Below are 20,209 nucleotides of genomic sequence, written 5' to 3'. Positions count from 1 at the left end.
TCATTCAGTACCCAACTGATTGTCACTATAGGGTGGAAATAGTGTTGATACGAAAACCAATTTTCAAGTGATATGGGTTCATATCTCCACCCATTTTCCCCTTGTTTTCCTCCTCGCTGTCATATCTGTATACACCTGTGGGGAGATTTGTCTTCAATACCTCTTATATGTCACACGAGCTAACTTTGGGTGGTTCCCATGTTGTTTAGCAAATTAGTCAATTGTTTACCCTTATTTTTCAGATGTATTAAAACAGATGATATTAACATTCCAAGGCGAATGTATTGCCTGCATTGTGCCGATATTAGTCCAGGCTCACGGAGCCTTCCAGGACCAGAACATGCCAGGTAAGTATCTGCAGTGCAAAATAAGAACGAATATCATAATTGATTGGATATTTATGTGTATGTATTGCTGTTAAGAAGAGTGTCTATTTTTTTAGTTTGTTATCCACTGTCTCCGTTTACCCAGAAATATACTAGAGTAGGCAATGTTTATTCCTGAGATTGTTTGATATGGAGAGTTTAGTTTGAGGTAGATTATGTAATCATGTTGTTCTCATTTTGCTCTTAATCTCCTAATCAAGGCGGTAAGTGAAAGTTACGTCAACCTGAAATTATTTTTAAGACTTGTTATGAATTTGCAAAGGTTTAGTCCATAATTTATACTTAAGATGTTCATGTCCTGTTTTGTGTGACCTTGTGTGGAGATATTATTGTCTTGTGTCTGCAGTGACCACTGGCCCCTACTTTCCTCGGAAAGGCCAGAAACCCATCGGGTCCAAATCAAACATCCGTCCACCTAGACCGCAGTTCCAGATGTTCCTTCATTCTAGTCAAGTTGAAGTCCCAAAGGTTAGACACAGGCCTACTGCGGTGCTTGTAGTAACCAGTCCTTGTTGAACTTTTCAAACCATATTCATGTACAGCTTCATACTATGCTTTTTGTCCTGTCTGATGTTCTCACAAAATCTGTGTAGAAAACTGTGTGTTTAAAGTCCTCCAAGAGATTTTGGATCCCAAGAATTCTATTGTGATCCTAAGAGATGACCAGGGGTTCCTTTTGTGAAGCAACCTTTACTAAAATTAACCTTAACTTCCCTTCTTTAATACTGCGCTAAGGTTACCTTAGTGACTTACGATCGTCTTAGTGCTTTGTGAAAGGAGGCCCAGATTGACTTATGGTCAGTCTCTGTAACAGATATCATAACAAGTCAGTGATCTTTCACAGTATCAATCACTTGTCTAATGTAGATATGTCTTTTTACATGTCATTAGTCAACAAACAATGCACTGAAATTCTGGTACCTCTTGAACAAAGTGATCTAAGCATAATGATGATTAAAAATCCTTTGCTTAACATAGACTTGAGATGTTTGATCATGGCAGCATTCTTGTTTCTTGATGATTTAGTGAGATGCTGTTTTAGCCAGCTCACTGGTTGTATCTGACCTAGTTGTTGAACTTGTTTCCATTATGTTCCAGGGAGTAGATGAGGTGTACGACCAGGCATTAAATGATTTCATCATCCCATATCATCAGCTTGTTGACGTCATGTGCCGGGTTGCTGTCAACATGCAGAATCTTAGTGAATCTCTCATCAGTCTCAGTAAGTTGGTTCTGCATAGATCCACAGTACTGAACATGTCCTTGTATTCTGTAAACTATGGAATGTATAAAAATCAAGAAGTAATAAAACATATTCAAAGTCAAAGTTCTTCAAAAGCATTTTGCATTTACACAAGTATCTCAGAGACAGATACAAGTGTAAGGTCTTTTATCTATGATAAATTTAACTAAATTATGTACATCATGTCTTATAGCTTAGCAGAACAATGAGTTGGGCAAAGGTGTTGTCTGTTTCTGTGTTTGCTGGACCATTTCTCGTGAGCCCCACTGTGATATTGCTAAAAGTGTAGTAAAACAATGCTCACTCCTGTTCATGAGTTATATTGATTTGCCATGTTGTTTCCTCTCTGTGTCTGGCCTACAACTCTGTTTTTTGTTTCAGGTGCAATGTTAGCCTTTGAGGCAGTTCCTCTCCATTCTCCATACTTTGCCAAATTGTGGGTGGAAATATACCACTCAGAGGTAGGACAAATATTCAACAGTTAGACTCTACTATTGCAACTCAAACTTGCATTTTGGTCTGGTATAAGTACAGTGGAATCTGTGTATTATGGACTGGCCTGAGACCATGTTATTTGTCCCAATTGTAAAGCACTCTGGATAACACAACTTCTATTCATCACTGCCATGACGAGTTAACTCGCTTTTGACAACCAACAACTTGAATCATTTTTGTGTGTGTGTGTATGTTTTTATTTATGCTCAATGTATTATTATTCATACTTTCAATGGGAAAAGTCTGTTAACATGTAAGAACAAAATTAAAAACAATTTTGCTGGGATTCATAGTGATATCTGGATTATTGACTTGCTGGATTACACCAGAGTCTGGATTTGACAGGTTCCACTGTGTATACCGTTAAAGTCAAGTATCGATGTATACAAGTATCATTATACTCAGATGCATGTAATATCTGTAAAAGACTGATTTACTCCCTACAGCTTGTGCTCTGCAAAAAGCTAATGATGCTCTCTTGGTTCTGTGTGACAGCAGGTTGATCGTAACTACATCAAGATCTTGTGCAACACCAGTTCTTTCATTGACTACGTTGACGCAGTGCTGCTGGATGAGCGTCTCTCCCTCAACAACCACATCATTTACCAGTTCTTCTGCAGTTTCTTCCCCAAGGTTCATCAGCAGGTCCTCAATGACCAGGGCCGCTCACTGCTAGACAGCCTAGTTGCCTCCATCACAGCAGAAAAGGCAGCGCTGGAAAACATGAAGTCGGAGAAGGAACTTCTGACCATCTGTGAGAGAGTTAGTGGGGTGAGTATTCTGATTGTTCACTTGAGGTTGGACAAAGAGCAGATGAAAACTTGACTTTGTTAATAGAGACATTGCTTTAGACTATTATCACATGATGAAGTAGTTAAAGGTGATGGATGTACCGATTTCTGGTTGTTTGACCTACTTTATGTCATTGGACACATGACTCAGTAGGAAATGTTTGGTAATGTGTTGTTCAAAACAGAAAAACATAAGGAAGTCCAGCCACGTACTAAAGCTGAACTAACTGGTATCCAGGACCTCCTCTCACAAAGCATTAAGGTGGTTGTAAGTCTCTAAGGTAGCCTCCGTCCAATGTTAAAGAATGTGAGTTAAGGTTAACCTTTGTGAAGGTTGCTTTGTGAAAGGAAGCCAAGGCGTATAATATAATGTTATTATTTGCTTCAGGGCAAAACTAGGAATGCAAGAAATATCCTTTAGTTAATTTGTATTATAATTTGAGTGTTATGAAGTGTAGTCATGTAAATTGTCATTGCAGTTGTTGAGTCACTTGCATCTTACTTTGTCTTTGATGTTTGCAATCACTGTTCTCAGATAATTTGGTCATGAGATGTTTCAGCAAGACAAACAAATATTTCAGGACCTTCGTGCGATGCTACTGATCTTCACAGTGCAGATGCCAAAGACAACAAGTCCCATCCTGCTGGAAAGTCTGCATTACATCCTGCGGGTCTGCAGGGAACATCAGCAGCAACGTGCTGAGATGGAGGCCACTGCAGCTGCAGAGGCCCGCAGGCAGCAAGAGGCTCTTGAAAAGGAGGCTGCAGAGAGTGATGCTGGTGATGAGGAAGAAGATGTCAAACAGAATGAGGAAGATGAAGACTCAGGTGAGGTCATAAATTCATAGGTTTGTATCTCACTTCATGAAGAGTTTCAGACATCGGAGTTGCTGGAGTGGAAATTGTGAAGAAGTTGGAACTCTCATTCCTGTTTGTGAGTGAATACGCCACATTCAGCAATATCTCAGTCAGTCTGGGGACCAACATCATGATTATCAATCTGTCCAATTGGAAACTGTTGACTCAAAGTCAGGAAGCCTGACCCATGTAGACTATTCATGGTATAGGCGTGTAATACTAATTATTGCAAGGGATGGGATATTTAGGCTTGTATAAGTTGTAGATGTTGACGTGTGTTGGTGGATGACTATATGCTGTACAGGCTAGTGAAAATTGGTTTTTGTAGGGGTAGGAAAATATGTATGATATTGGCTATTGAGATATGTTAACTTGAGGGATGGTGATATTTGCAGGTGAAACTCCATCTAAGCGGAGGAGGGTGAGCAGTGAGGGTGATGTGAACGTTGAAGAGAAGAAGAAGAATGAAGACAGTGCTACCAAAGCAGAAGCAAAAGACACTGATAAAAGTGAATCTAAAGCAGACATATCTGATGCCAAAGACCAAACTAAAGAGGACAAAGAAGACAAAGCTGATACCACAGAAGCTGAATCTCCAAAGAAGACCCCACAGAAAAGTGAACCTACTCCATCCACTAGCCACGAACCCCCTCAGTCTGGTTCCCAACCTAGGTCTGGCGGAGCCACAACATCCAGAGCCACCCCGGGGACGAGCTCAGGGGGCAATGTTACCTTACAGTCTGCCCGCCCAGGGGGGTCAGCTGCCTCTAGTCTCTCTGGGACAGCCTCGGCCTCCCAACAGACTGGGTCTCGGACTGGCGGGGCTACGTCTACCACTCCTCGGGAGAAGCCCAATAGGGTGGATTTAGTGGCCAAACATATCGAAACCCTCTTGGCTCTTATTGATAAAAAATGAACGGTTATTGAGAAAGGTGAAATTCCCTATCAAATAACATGACAGACTGTGATTTGTACTGGTTGTTGAAAGAGTTAAATGTCTACACTGTTTTTAGGGCAGAGAGATGATGGTGATACAGTGAAGACTAATCGTGACAATATTTACATTATGTTTAAATGTTCAAAGGTTATTCATAGATGGCCAATTCATGATCATGTACTATGATCCGTTAAACTTACAGCAGTGAGAATTGATTCAGTAACCCGCTTGTCATGTGAACTATCAACCATCGTTGTCTTTCAGACAAAGCTAAGTTTGCCAGACAGAACAATTTAACTGTTAGCTTCAGACTAGTAGCTAGAGCCATGCACTGAAACAGGAACATGCTTGATGCTGCAGATTATTTGTTGAGATATTGCATCACGATGAGTGGGAAGAGGAGCAGTGCAAATTGGTTCAGAAATATGGCGGATGTGAAAATTCAAGAAGTCACATATGCCACTTAGAATATAAGTAAGCTTTGTTATCATAACTATGGCTTAAAAGCAGGGATCAGTTTCAGCTGACAGGAATTAAAATGCTGAAGATGCATATAGTAGTATAAGATTCTTTACATGATTATGTATGTGATAATGCACTTCATGCAAGATTCAGTGCTGCTTGTCAGCCTGACGTGAGCCTTAGTATGAAGATTCAGTTGATGATTTTGTATAATGATTCAGCTGATGTAAGATACAGTGTGTTGACTGAGCTCATGTGAGATTCAGCTGATGTAAGATTCAGTGTGTTGACTGAGCTCATGTGAGATTCAGCTGATGTAAGATTCAGTGTGTTGACTGAGCTCATGTGAGATTCAGTTGATGTAAGATTCAGTGTGTTGACTGAGCTCATGTGAGATTCAGCTGATGTAAGATTCAGTGTGTTGACTGAGCTCATGTGAGATTCAGCTGATGTAAGATTCAGTGTGTTGACTGAGCTCATGTGAGATTCAGCTGATGTAAGATTCAGTGTGTTGACTGAGCTCATGTGAGATTCAGCTGATGTAGAATTAAGAGTGATGGTTCAACTGATTTAAGATTCAGTTTGAACATTCAGTGTGAAGATTCAGCCATGTATATGACTTGATGTCACGATTCAATTCATGAATGATTCAGTATAATTAATCCTACCAAAACAGGATGACATTCATAGGAAAATCTAAAATAACATTATTTTGAAATTACTTCTGATGAAAAACTAGTGAACCAGGAAATGGTAGGACTTCGTTCTACAGGTGAAAAGTGTAATGAACTTTGCTACAGACTGTAAGTCAGGCTCATTCACCTGCTGTAGTTTGCTGTTGCTGCTGCAGATGATGTATAGGACTTCATCAGTGGCATGGTGTACTTCCTGTGTTAGCTGTATTAAGCAGCGAGACTGTGATCGGTGTGTGTGAACGCAAGCTGAAGTCACTTGAGGGTGAGTGAATCAAAAAGAGAAAATGAGATTGCTTGCAACTATCAAAGTTTGAATGGTGCTAGAGAGAGATGCGGAATGATATGCCGAGAGTCACCTTTTCAGTATAGACAAAGTTGTGCTAGCTTCGAGTAGTCATGGAAGGTTCTACTGATTCTTCAGACCGGAAGAAAGCTCATTGTATAATTTCTGTTGACAAGTTATTTATTTGTCTTTTAAACATACCACGCATTTAATGAATCTATGACCATTGCCAAGTTTAATGTTTGGTTTGTAGTGCGGTTAGTAGCTGACAACGCCTGACCGCTTCATCACAACTATATTGCTCGTATCAAGCAGCCCTGCAGTGAGAGTATGTATTCTCAGGGATGTTGTGTTTCAAGTACTACCCATAATGCCCTGTAATTGTAGGTAACATGCAGTGAGCGTAGAGGTTCTATTTTCAGCACACTGTTTCCAAGACAAATAGTGGAAGGAAGATAATAATATGTACATGTATTACAGGTTATTCATCAGTTACTTACTGGGGTAAAAACATAAAGGTCAGGGCAGTTTATGTTTGAAATAAACTTTATTTTGTGGTTAGTACAAAAAGTAACTCATGTTAACTCACTTTTATGGAAGTTAATGCACAAGAGTATTTATGTAATCTAATTGTGACAAGCAACCTAGTAGAGCTGCAAAATTGTGCAGAGTTCCATCCCTTCATGCTATAATGATCTGCAGGTTGACGCCAAGCTAATGCTTGTAAATTTCACTGTGTTTTTCATAAGTGTTGACATTAACCTGCATCAGTTGGGCTATCTGCATAAACTTAACCTTAAAGACCTGTGATGTTGCTGAGATACTGTTCAGCTGTGTTAAACCCAACCAGTAAACCAAATCATGAAATATAGGTTATTGTTACCTTGAAACTGGGGTTAGTTTGCTCCTCTGGAAAATACTCTTGATTGATACATCTGCTGTTATTAGCATCATGTGACTTAGTTTCCCTGCTCTTGTTTTCGCTGTCAGTACCAGCTCTTCTCCGTTGCACCATTGAATCTTCCTGTTTACTGAGTGAAAACATAGGAAGTCGAGGAAATGTTTTATGAAACAGAATTTTACAAGAAGATAAACAAAATATTAAATTATCTTGGAAAATGGGTTTCTTTGCTATCAGGTAAAGCCAGTTATATGCAGTGTATCAGTAATGCCTTTTACTAATTTAGCGTTTTGTTAAATGTTTCAGATCTGATAATTTGAGGAGTAAGACTGTTGACTTCCATATTTCAAAGTGAATGGTGAAGTAAGATTTGTTAGTTTGGACAAGAGAGGATAAGGTATGCTGAACAGGATCGTGTTGCTCAAATGGATCAACACCAAATAGGCTTTCATCTTGCGTTTGTGATCCTCCAACTTTTGTACATTGACTAACCTCGGTACAGATGCACCACAAGCAGACACAAAATGCTATTTGTGCTCGGGACAATTGTTGTGATTCTAGTACATGTATTTGGCTTCATGAGGCAAGGCTTCAGTTGTATTTCTTGGCCACAGACATTGATGGCCTTTTCATTATGTCATATATTCTAGATATATTGATTATAAAAACTCAGATTCAGGGTGCTATGTTTCAATCCAAGACTGTGTGTAAGAGTTCTGTATGGAATGCTGTTGTAAGGATAGCTAGTAGTTAATGCTGAACTGAACAGATCAGAAAATGATCAACTCTGAAGGACACTTTGTAAAATATGGGCAAAACACTGCTCCTTCACCAAAGTTCATGACTCCTGTCCAGTATCTGTCTTTATGCAGAGAGGTATTGTAACGAGAGAAAACGATCTGATTTAAATAGCATTTAACCCTTGACTAAACATTCATATGAAAAGCCACATATTGTCCGATCACAGGCAAACTGATGTAAATAGGGTAGTGCAGCATAGAGAATATGACCAATCTTCTTATATTTCGCTCGCATACGAGCATAAGAATACTGGTCATATTCTCTATCCTGCGCATCCCTATTTGCACTGATACACAGACCACATATTTTCTGCAACCGTCTAGCATTTCAGCTTTTAAAATCTGATTTCAGTGTATACTTGGTTTTATCTGTACATGCCATCATGCCTGAAATATGTACATTAAATTGCTATTCTGTATTAGTGCTGTGGAAACTGGGAATATGATATGCATAAAAGACTTATCCTCACTGCCAGCTTATATTTCTGTGCATGTCTCATCATGACCCAAGAATTTCTCAAGATATATATATAGATGTAGTGTTGACATTTCTGATGTGCCAAGACTCTCGTGTGTATGATTGTAAGTCATTAGCCATAATACAGCCTAAAATCCAATGGCATGTATTCCGACTTCATCTGTATATAGTTGTCACGTTGCATTGTAATTTATGGGCAGACTGCTGAATGTGATGAGAGCGTGTGATGTTCAGTCAATGTGATACATGGATGTACGTTCTCAAAGCTTGCCATTGTCGCTGCAGTCTATATTTTGTATTGTACATCTTGGATATAATAAAGAAGTATTCCAGGTTTATAGTGTCATTGTCTTGTATATCCACCCATAAGCAAACTGTAGCTCATTTGGGGTTGCGTAGCATAGAAAATATTACCAGTCTCCTTATACTCTTATACTTCGCTCACATAAGACTGGTCGTATTCTCTGCATTACATTTACCCAGGATGAATCAGGTTAAAATACGGTCTTCAGCCACATGTGCTCATTGTAAAAGGGTGTCTAACAGATCAGGTGCTCAGGATTGACATAAGTGATTGTATCCAAGTTGCTTAGATCAAAGTTTGTGATGTTGATCACTGGACTGTTTAGGCAAAATTCTTGACAGATGACCCCTATATCATGCATGTATATAACTGGAATATTGGCGAGTACAGCATTAAACCAGAGATGCCAACCTCTATAATTTTATCATAGTCGCTACAATTTTAACTTCAAACTACGCCAATACGATTCACTAGAAATCCTACAAAATGTAAATAAAATGCATTACAATTTGGATATATAGACAAAACATATAATTTGAATGATGAAATACATTTTCGGACTTCATGTACCTCCCATTCGTCAAATTTAATGACATATATGAACTGGAATGACTGATAGTAACAAAAGTGTTTTTAGCGAAGCTGATTTCAATACTTTCACAATTTGACACATTTATTTCCAGCGAAACTAATTGAACCACGTGACCGTAACATTAATTTTTCTCAGAATCCATCATGATTTTGGTTATTTAGCTGACTACTAATTTTTTGGTCATGCTAATTTTGAACGTTGAAACTATGATTTGCAACACTTTAGATTGGCAACTCTGTTTAACTACAAAGTATTACATCTGGTTGAACAGTAAAGTTGTAGCACACAAGTTAAATGGCACTTCTAACTGTGTTGAGGGAAAAAGAATGATCACACTTACCTGATTTGTAATAGGAAAAAAAACAGTGGAGAGTCGGGTAATGAAAAGAGATTCAGGTAAATTAAAACATATCTCATGGTCCCGGCCTGTGGACATTACAGTGCCTCTTTTTCTGATACCATTTTGTCCTCTATCATTAAGAAGAACCATTTAGCTTTATCTCTTTGGTGTCAGAATTGTTATAATAGATACAGATCACGGATTAGCCCATGCCAACCACAAATGTCTAAAACCATCCCATTAAGGTGAAATGCCATGATGTAACAAAAATACTGTTATGTTCAATGAAATTTGCTCAGAAACAAAACTATAAACACACTTGATACTTACAATTTATTCATGCACAAAGTGATGAATTGTTTTCAGCGGAGTCCCATGAATGTTGAAGAAATACAGGATATATTAACCCTTTTGTGGACTCCTTCATTATATCATACTTAGCCAGTTACTCAAAGAACTAATAGAGGCCAAAACAATAAATACATGCACACAACAATACCTAATCAACCATAGCAAGCTGTCCTCTTATGACTGACATGAGCCCAAGCTTGTCATACCTGTTCACTATGCAGCCTTGCTGATTGGATTTGTCATAACCCTATACTCTTCGCTGATATTTGCTGCTATTCACATAGTTTTGAAGACTTAGACATTACAACTACACATACAATCCTGCAGAAGCAGCCAAAAAATGCCATTTTGGGCTCACAGATTCCCCATTATTTAAAACTTAGAAAAAACTTGATTTTGTTCTTTTCAACATGTATAATAGTGATTTCAGGGTTTTTGTGAAGTACTTTACTAATATTTGAACATCAAGTCTGTGAACTAACATAGTGAAAATATACATCATGTCACAGACTTTGATTTAATGTTTTAGAAATCAGCCCTGTCACTAATTCTGGCCATATAATTGTATCTGACCATGCAAAATGTTCCTATTTTGAAAGGGAGCGAAAGGAAGATGGCATCAAACCTTTGATCATATCTGATATTTTCAATCCCCTTGTCATGTTAAAAGTTGTCTGCAAATTTTAAATTTTATGTTTCCACATAGCCAGGAACGTTACTTATACTCTTCTTTGAATCAATTCATTCATTCATATTCACAGAGGACAACACGACACTGTGTCTCCATACACAACATGCACGCACAATATATCTGAACCAGAAGGAACATACAGTGGAAGCTGTCTAATTCGGACTCGACTCAGACCGATTTTTCTGCTTGAATTACAAGGAGTCTGAATTGGATTGGTGAGAGTCAAGAGTTAGCTCCCTTGACCAGGAGATACACATGCATGGTACTTTTGTGATGAAAGACACAACTACCATGGTGTAACGTGATTCAATTTTCTCCACAGAAATCAACAAATACAACGTATCATTGGTTAAGCCATTTTGTCACTGATGAGAAATTACTGGAGTATTGTCTTTTAATAACAAAATCGCATCCCATCAAAATGACAGTGAGTGAGTCGTGTCAGCTTGCTGAACTGCTTTGTTAATTCTTTTTGCTGATTGGTTATCATCACACCTGATAATAACTTTGAAGTTGGTAATTGGCTAACTACAAAGCACTTCCACCTCAGACAGTCCAGCTAGTCTGAGTTAATTAGCGATGTTTTCATAGTAAATTACCTTGAAGGGCTGAGATTTCAGTCCGAAATTCAAGGTACATGAAGTCCGAATTAGTTAGCCTATATGTAATGATAACTTAGTTAACTTCTGCCGGGACCAACAATTCGCTCCAAATTATATAGAAAACCAAGTTACTTAGGGTCCGAATAAGACAGCTTCCACTGCACATGTAGTTTGGTCATCGGAGCTGACCTAGATGACATAGCTGAATCAGCTCACAAAACACCTACAGGACGTTAACACTGACAGGAAATTATGTGCATCCTGTACACTCAAGTAGAATGGATGCAAGGGAAAAAAAAAAAAAAAGATATTGCCTCCTGACATATGTAGTGACCATTTATAAACCTCGAGATATATCACTCTATTGTCTTGCCAAGTTCTCCTCAGGTATGCAACGACAATTTATAGCGCTAACTTAACACTGTAGGTCTCTGAAAATTCATGCTACCTAATAGACTCTTGAAATCAGTTATTTTGGGTTGCCTTAACACAAAGCTGTTGTTAACAAGTCATGGCAAAGTCAGTCTAGAACAGTTAATAACATGTATATGGTTCAGACTTCTCATTTCATGATGTTCCCTTCTAAAGTTTGGGTTCATCCTAAAACAGTGATTTACAAGGAACAAAAATTCCCTTTTTATTTCCAACACTGTCTTAAAAAATGTACCCACGATCAACAAAAGGGTACATAAAGTATACACTAAGTACCAATTTGTAAATGTGTTCTTCCCGATGCCCTACTGACATCCAACATCAAGTTTCTGGATATTTGGTCTTCTACCACTTGTTTGAATGAATACTCAATATACATATAGCTAAACAGTTCATATCACAATACTAGCATGTGTCATTCTCACAAGCAGAAACTCTGGATGCAGTATTTAATAATTTATACAATATGCGCTCATTCAAATACAGACAATGCATGTGGTTAGCATGTGGTTTCTCAGCTGTTTTGGAGTGACACAAGGTTGAAACAAAAAATATCCTTAATAGTTTCACAGTTTGCCATGCTGTAATAAATGCAGGTGTTCCCCAACACATTTTGAGATGAATCTCATGCAGAACATCCAACAGGAATATCTTCATCCATACAATACTTCAACCATCCTTCTTTCCTTTGTATCAATCACACACTTATGTGTGAATTTCCTTAATGAGGCCCTGGTTTGATCTGTTGACCTTGACCCCTAGAGGGAATGCTGACGGCACACAGTCACATTCAGATGTGTGCTATGTTATCCCATCTCCTTGAAATTCATTGTTAAAAACGTTTTCTATGTTCTCCTGCATCAAAATAGCTGAGCTGAGAATCCAAACACCTGATTCATGCGTTGCCAGTAATGGGTTGTCCAGCCCTGTAACGTACTGTCGTACTCAGAGTCAGGGACACCCTGCTGGGTTAACCTAAGCACAGTTGATGCATCCTGCTCTTCCAGTTCTATAGTCACATCAGAGTAATGGTCAGCTGGCCAGGATTTTATCCTCCATTTCTGGACAATCTTCTTCTCAGGCACCTACAGAAATATTAAAGTGAAAAAGTGAGGTTTTTTTAAGCCGCTTCTAGCAATATCCGAGCAATATCACAGTGGGAGACACCAGAAACGGGCTTCACTCATTGTACTCATGTAGGGAATTGAACTTGAATCTTAGGTGTGAAAAGCAAATGCTTTAAACCACTTGGCTACCCCACAATCCACAAATGTTAAAGACACATATGGATGAATCACTCTTAGCATCAGAACATCTTTCAGTGCTGTGACAATGTCCTAATGGACAGGATAAAGCTGTTGTGAGATTACCTCATATACATTTTCATTGCCTCTCAGGTAAGATTTACCTTTCTCTACCAATAACTACCTAAATTTACAGTGGGTAGTTTGGCATGACGTGATACTTCACATTTCTTTTCTTCAAAACATATACAGAAAATGTCATCTGAATGTTTCTTGATACCAGATAAAGCAACAGAAGACAATAAGAAATTATTGCCAAAGAGGTTTAAACAATTACTGAGGAGTCTGAAATGAAAGAAAAAGTGAAATGAATTAAAAAATTTCAGCTACCAAGAACAGTATCATGTATCATGTAATTTGACCGTAACAATTGTAACACAATGGTCAGCAAAGCAATAGGGACAAAGAAATGCTTTCTCTTGCTCAAACAAAATCTGTGGAAGGCACTTTTGGAAGATACATACATGAACAGAGTTTTCTGTCACTTACCAGCTCCACAAATTGCCCTGTGACATGGCCACCCATCAATGAGAACCTCTCTCCTTTTGCAGCTTCTATTGTAGCAGGTCCGCCAGTAAATGCTTCAACCATCTAGAATTGAAGAAAAGGGGTAATTGTATCTTAAACAGAGTAAGTCCAGGCCAGATTAAACTGTACTTCTACATGTTCAGTGAGGGCATGGTATGTACGTTAGAAAATACCTACCCCTTTGTCAGTGAGAGCGCGGTATAGGTCAGCAGCCCGACATTTGAACTCTTCCCTTGCCGTCAGCTTCTTGGTATGGATTCGCACACCAAGTGCCTCCATCTGCTGGCTGCAGTTCTTCACCACTTTATTCATTTCCTCCTTTGCTTTGTTCTGCAATAAGAAGTTACTTAGGAGATAAACATCATGTGTTGGCCACTTTCTGGGTGTTATTGAGTATTTGAAGCTCAAGAGTACATTTGGAACTGACAGAGTCAGACGGAAATGAAATGTTCCTGTGCTTCAAATGTTTATTGACATTGTAAACAAAAACGTAAACCAAAGGGTTTTACTGTCTGCACTCATTTACATTGAGTACGAGTACAGCAGTGAAGTGTCATTGGATTGCCGTTTCAGCTGATTCCCATGGCAGTATCTGGAGTTGCTTATTTGTGACGTCATTCTAACTTTACGTCACAATATGATTTGAATGACGTCACGACTGTTTATGACACAACAAAACAATTGTTTGTGATGTTTCTACATGTCAATACACAGTCAACAGTCTTGCAATTTCCGGGAATCAAATACCATTTAATCATGTTTTTCAACCAATCAGACTACAGAACACAGTGACTTTTGGTTTACAATAATGAAAACACAGACATGTAATAATGATGGTCATGTTATGACAGATATTCAAGGCACAGGCCCCATTTTACCACCTTCATGTAAGTTTGAGCCCATGAGATGGTCACAGGTCTATGATAACCAGATCCATTTTCCATGCTATACTGGTATGATATTACTTTTCAGTGGATAAATAATGAGAGATTGTGATATGAGTGGTGTGGTAAGAAACTGGAGTGATGCCACTTGGTGCACCACCAGCTCAAATAACCTTCCCCATACAATGTCCCATAAACAGACATAAAAGTGGCAAATGGTAGCCTGTAACTGTTGGCAAGACATACATCTTTAGTATTATAATACATCAATGTCTAATTCATACTGTGAGACATCTGAGTTGGATATACTGAAGTCAAAATTCCCAATGAACGTTTTACCTGAACCATGCATGCACCTAACATAGCCTGGTGGAGACAACCAAAAATCTCCCAGGACCCAGTTTCACAAGAAGTCCAATGCTATTACCCTTCAAATTCCCACACCATAAGTTACAAGCTGTGTATCACAATTCTGTTTAGTGGGACTGGGTATACCTGAGTACCAGCTTTGGCACCTGCTAACAAACCTTCATTTGTCTAACAACACTCAACCATATTCTAATTAGTACATGTGGCATATTTGCACAATGAGTGATTGCGATAAGTTTTAGTCACACGCAGCGAAACTCCAGCCATATGACAGTCTGTAGATAACCACGTCTGCCTGGGCCTGAAAATCCAGTGATCAACAGCATAAGCATTGATCTGTGCCACTGGGAAATGATGACATCAGTCAACCAAGTCAGTGAGCATGAACATCCGATCCATTTAGTTGCCTCTTATGACAAGCATGGGTTACTGAAGATCAGTAATTTAGCCTGACCTTTACAGGTCTAATTGCACAATGAACAATATCACCCAAGTTGATTATTACTGATAATTATTTCATCAAGAACAATCTCTACTTACCTCTTTGCAAGCTACCTTTGGAGCTGGGGCTTTGGCACAGTCTTTTGTTGGTAAAATTATGCCTTGTCCATATTCTACAAATAGAACAATCAAGGTAGTGGTGACTTGTCCAACAAATAAAAATCACATCACTGATGCATGGGTGAGTGAACATTTCCCATATTATGTCCACTAACATACGAAGAACAGCATTATCAATCTTCTCAAACAGTGATTTATAACTGGAAGCTTAAGAACATTATTTTACCACCAATACAAATTATTGCTGATAGGGAGGGATAATTCCATGATTTATTTACATACCATATAAGTAATCAAATTCAAGCCCAACAACATGGCAGCAAACTGATACAAATTACTTGAGTGAAGACCTTGGAATAAATAGGATTAGAGCTACATTATTATTTAAGGACACATGTGTTGAAGTAGTGTAATACATGATTAATTACCTTCTCGCAGTTTATTTATATATTCTGATATCTTTCCCTGAATAACCGTGGTGCCAACTTTCCTCATGATTTCTTTCACCTCTGTGGCATCATCACTTGTGCTGTCACAGGTAACATTCACCTGTCACAAGGAATAACAGGTAATTAGCATATTTAAAACCTGGCCACCACAGGCTTACTGTACTAGCAGTATTAAACACCCTTCTACATTAAGTTCATCTAGATAACTTACAGCTCCTAAACTGATCTGTAAGTATTCATTACACAAGTGTCCCCAAATTTACACATTATTTTGTGTGTATAACAACTTTTCTACAGAAAGCATCAGTGTAGAAAGGGTTTTTCAATTTGTCTTCAAAATGTTTAAAATTAACTGACATTTCAGTGAAGTTTTTCACCATGAAGCAATCTTTGGCAACAACTTTTAACATGTTTCATGTGTTTTTAAGTGCATCTTTGTTAATTTTCTAAACATTCCGAGTCCTTATTACATCAAATATAGTACAACAACAAAAGGAACATTTCCTGTTAGAAACAAACCATGGTAATGTCTCACTAATCATGCAATACACACTTCCTATGTAACATACACATCTGAAAGCACCTATACTGTCATTCATTAAAGATTCTAGCTAACTAACTGGCCAGTTGTCTTGTAAAAACCCTTACTGGCTGACAGGATGGATACAATAACATTGTGAATTCTTAACTGAAATACACTTTCGAACTTCTGATCATTATTATCAGCTGTAATCATTCTTGTCTTACTGAGTTGATTTTTCATTTAACTTAAGTTGCTACCAGTATATAAAGGAGCAGTTACCCATGGCCATTGGAAAGACACCTGATTCAATAGTCAAACACATGGTTTAAAATATGTTAAAGAGTTTTTTCCATGACTAAACTAACCTTGAGAGTAAATGAAAGTCCTTGAACTTCTTCTGAGCAGAATATTTGGCTCTAGAAGCTACCATAAGCATGATCAGAAACTGTGCAAAATACTGAAATATTATCTTATTATGAATAAAGCATTTTGCTTACATCAATTTCATGAGCCTCATTTTCCTCACTCAAGTTTGGTATGGAAAAGGTGCCTTTATAGTTCTTCTTGGAGTCTTTCAAACTACCTGAAAAAAACCCATACAAGGATTCCTGAAAAGTAATGCCATCCATTCCTCTTACATCATGATCATCGACATAGTGTCATCTGGTACAGTGGGCTGGAGCAGCTAGTCAGCTAATTGATTATTAGATGATTTATGTGTTTGTTGTACAACCTGGCGCTCAAAATATTTCCAGTTACACAACTGAAGTCTGTAGATAATTTGAGTCTTGACCGGTCAATCAAGTGATTGACATCATGACCTCAGATCCACACAGTTGCGATAAAATGACAAATGTCAACCAAGTCAATGAGTCTGACCACCTGATCCTTATTGTCACCTCTTGCGACAAGCATGGGTTACTGAACACAAATTCTTTCAAGGCTGATCTTTAACTCAATGGCCCAAATTTAATCATTGTATTTAAATAATGTATTTAAATAATGTTATTAATTACAGGCATGGTTTTAACGGCTGTATATCCCTCTAAGTACTCAATATATGTTCATAAACCTTTAAACCATGACAACCTGATCTTCATCAGTCAGCTGACTACAGACGCAGCATTTGAAATTTGATAGTTGTTTCATTTGTATTGATTGATGAATTTTGTCAGTTCAGTCTAACCAAAAAATTTGAGATGGGGAAGCAAATTTTCAGAATATGATAAGTGTTTAAAATTAAGCACAATCATCTAGGGGCCAGCACAAGGTTACTAATATCAAAAGCTTTTCTTTAATGTTTATGCAGTTTCCAAACATAACACTACAATAAAAGAGCAAACATCAAGGACCCCATCTACTTGATTTCAAACAATACTAACATCATATAAAAATGCTTCCATGTACTCCTGATGTACTGACCTGACCATTTTCCAGTGACTTCAAACTCATAAAAGAAGATGAGTTTACCCTTCCTGTTGTTGGCAGTTGCCTCACCCTCCACCTTGGTGAGCTCATTCACCACACAGCGTCCTATATATCCACACATATACTGTAATTTAGCGAGTAATACTCACAAACGAAGCCCAAATGTAACAGCATGGAGATGCATCAATAGATTATATATGATCATATATGGCTGGGACAAGTTCAAGTGAATGTTATCACCATTGTATGTATGTGCCCTCTTATATGTAAAGACGTTATACAGGAAACATTCTCTATAAAATCGATGAACTGTACATCTAGATGGAACACAAACACCTTCATAATTTCACCTTACATTACTCCTTTGTTTGCATTACAAACTGAGAATTGTTTTGGTTTTAGAACATTAGCATATAATTATCAAAGTCTTAATTGGGATTAATTTATAACAACGTGTACACATGGCAGACTATTATACCTACCCTTTTCATTTTCAACTTCAAGGCCATTCAACAACTCCTTCAATTTATCTTGAGACCAGCTTGTTGCATTCTTCTCAACCCTAAGAAAAATTAAACAAGCACAGACAATTAAATTGGTCACACAAAGACTTACTGTCGTCGAAACTTTTGTTCAGATTTAGTGAAATTAGATATTTGTTATTATATTTTGTTTCTTTTTCACTACACTATCCCAAAACCAGGGAACACTGTGGTTGTTGAAACATAAATACATAAGTACATAAGTAATCAGTAACTGTAAAGTATTTTCCCATCTTCATACATGACACAGAAGGCAAACTGGCAATTGATCTCACCAGTGCCAGTTGTTGACATTCGTCGCATCGGGCCTCTCTTCAACGATCCAACGAGGATCCCCTTCGCCCCATTTCGCCATTCTCAGCTGATTATACGTTTGGGTTGTGGTCGGTTTACGGTTTAGGAACAGTTCAGTCGGTTTGATAGGTTCGTTATGAACTGACCGGTGAACCACCCGCCGCTAACATGCGTTTCTCGAAACTACGCCGGATGTTGATAAATAACGCCACCTAGATTACAAGGGGAGGTAAACGTGACTGTGCTAACGTTTGCTAACAAGATTTTGAACAAATGTTGAACGACAGCAACCAGTGGCCGCTCAGAAAATACACATGCATTACTGCTTATGTTCATTTTGTTTACTGTGACAGATAATTCTATAAATGATCATGAACACAAAATTGTAAATGTGATTTTACTAGCGCTTCGACTTTTCTGTATTAGCACAAGAAGTTGCTGGAATTCTTGGCCGAAGTTTCTGTTTGACAGCGGCAATATATGAATTTAGAATGTGTTTGGTTGCGACGTGTTGTCACTTTTAGAACACAAACAGATCGTCTGGATGATCCATACGTCCGCAAACAGCTAACAGGGACACGGTGATTCTTTGTATTATTTTAAGCAGTTGCTTACTCACTGAAAGGATAACCTCTCCGAGATTCATTGAAGTTGGGGCAGTCGCGAGAGTTGTGAACTCTCACAGCAAATTATCTTTACTCGCTGAAAGGAATATTATAGTTTTTCCTGTCTACCCGTGAAGATCCGGGTAGGAACTGAGCTGCAGTAACCCTTGCTTGTCGCAAGAGGCGACTAAAATGATCGGGTGGTCAGGCTGGCTGTCTTGACATCTCATCGTATCCCAGTTGCTTATGCTGTTGGTCACTGGATTGTCCGATCCAGACTGGACTATTTACAGACTACCGCCAGATAACTGGAATTTTGAAAAGTGTGCCGTAAAACTAAACTGCACACACTGCATTTGTATCCCCGAACTTACTCTGCACAATCACACGAAACAAATTTTAGCATCACAAATCACTGAACAGACCACATCTTTGTACGTGTATCTCGTATTTTCCACAACTGAAAAGAAGGAATGACAGAGCAAACTCTATACAGTTTACTTTTGGCCCTAACGTTGGCCCTACCGTAACATTTCCATGCACAAATGAAGAATGTGTTTATAAAAAACAGACAAACGCTAATATTGCACATGCATCTATGTACATTTATTTTCTCCAAGCAATGCAGCAAACACGCTTCTCTTGTATCGGGAATGTAGTGATTCGTGTTATCTTATTTAAAATAATCTGTGTACAATATTGAATACAATAATGAAAGTAAATCTATCATGTTCTGTAAGAACTTATCACATAAAATATCTTTAGGATTGAACATGTTCTCCACGTTGTAAAACGGACACCGTGAGCTGTGAAAAGGTTAGTTTCTCCTTTCACATTTCTAGCATTTACGCGCTCCTCTGAAATCAAAATCATTATACAGTAGTAGTGGCGGTGGAAATTTGATCTTAATGATTAATGAAAGACTTAATTAGACGGATTAAATGTAATTATAGCACTGCCATATACTGTTACCAGGCCAAGGTGAACAACTGGCTAATTAGCAGTTGGTTACGTAATTAGAGGGATTTAGCGGTAATTAGTCTCTGATGGTTCGTTCTGTGCACGGGATCAAATTTAATTT

The 20,209-nt window shown here is 38.2% G+C and overlaps 2 protein-coding genes across 3 annotated transcripts in view; one reads left to right on the top strand and one right to left on the bottom strand.

The window, feature by feature from the left end:
- The window catches only part of LOC137293419 (ubiquitin carboxyl-terminal hydrolase 34-like), a 299,421-nt gene that overhangs the window by 69,492 nt on the left and 209,720 nt on the right, over nt 1-20,209 (top strand). The window contains exons 73-79 of one of the 2 annotated variants that reach the window (XM_067823947.1): nt 243-347; nt 733-854; nt 1,485-1,608; nt 2,011-2,090; nt 2,620-2,895; nt 3,497-3,743; nt 4,169-8,662. In XM_067823947.1, coding sequence (XP_067680048.1) covers nt 243-347; nt 733-854; nt 1,485-1,608; nt 2,011-2,090; nt 2,620-2,895; nt 3,497-3,743; nt 4,169-4,689 — 1,475 coding nt within the window. In that variant the 3' untranslated portion in view covers nt 4,690-8,662. Of the gene's footprint in view, nt 1-242; nt 348-732; nt 855-1,484; nt 1,609-2,010; nt 2,091-2,619; nt 2,896-3,496; nt 3,744-4,168; nt 8,668-20,209 lie in introns of those variants that run through there. The other variant, XM_067823946.1, reaches the window with a different exon arrangement.
- LOC137293425 (activator of 90 kDa heat shock protein ATPase homolog 1-like) lies at nt 9,885-18,727 on the bottom strand. Its single transcript, XM_067823956.1, has 9 exons — nt 18,505-18,727; nt 18,170-18,249; nt 17,682-17,792; nt 16,757-16,842; nt 15,716-15,836; nt 15,267-15,340; nt 13,651-13,803; nt 13,435-13,536; nt 9,885-12,726 (listed from the first exon to the last, which is right to left on the bottom strand). The coding sequence occupies exons 1-9, from the start codon at nt 18,582-18,584 to the stop codon at nt 12,502-12,504; spliced, it is 1,032 nt and encodes a 343-aa protein (XP_067680057.1). The 5' UTR covers nt 18,585-18,727; the 3' UTR covers nt 9,885-12,501.

Source organism: Haliotis asinina, chromosome 8 (assembly GCF_037392515.1).
Source record: "Haliotis asinina isolate JCU_RB_2024 chromosome 8, JCU_Hal_asi_v2, whole genome shotgun sequence".
Lineage (NCBI taxonomy): Eukaryota > Metazoa > Mollusca > Gastropoda > Lepetellida > Haliotidae > Haliotis > Haliotis asinina.
Note: the sequence above shows the minus strand (reverse complement) of the source record. Positions and strands in the feature narration are given on the sequence as shown.

Bases quoted from the DNA above. Each gene is read 5' to 3' on its own strand.
- LOC137293425 (XM_067823956.1), bottom strand. From the start codon at position 18,584: ATGGCGAAATGGGGCGAAGGGGATCCTCGTTGGATCGTTGAAGAGAGG. The intron at 15,837-16,756 runs GTAAGCAAAATG...TCCTTGTGACAG, and splicing joins ATGAGGCTCATGAAATTGAT to GTGAATGTTACCTGTGACAG. The intron at 13,804-15,266 runs GTAAGTAGAGAT...TTCTTATTGCAG, and splicing joins CAAAGGTAGCTTGCAAAGAG to AACAAAGCAAAGGAGGAAAT.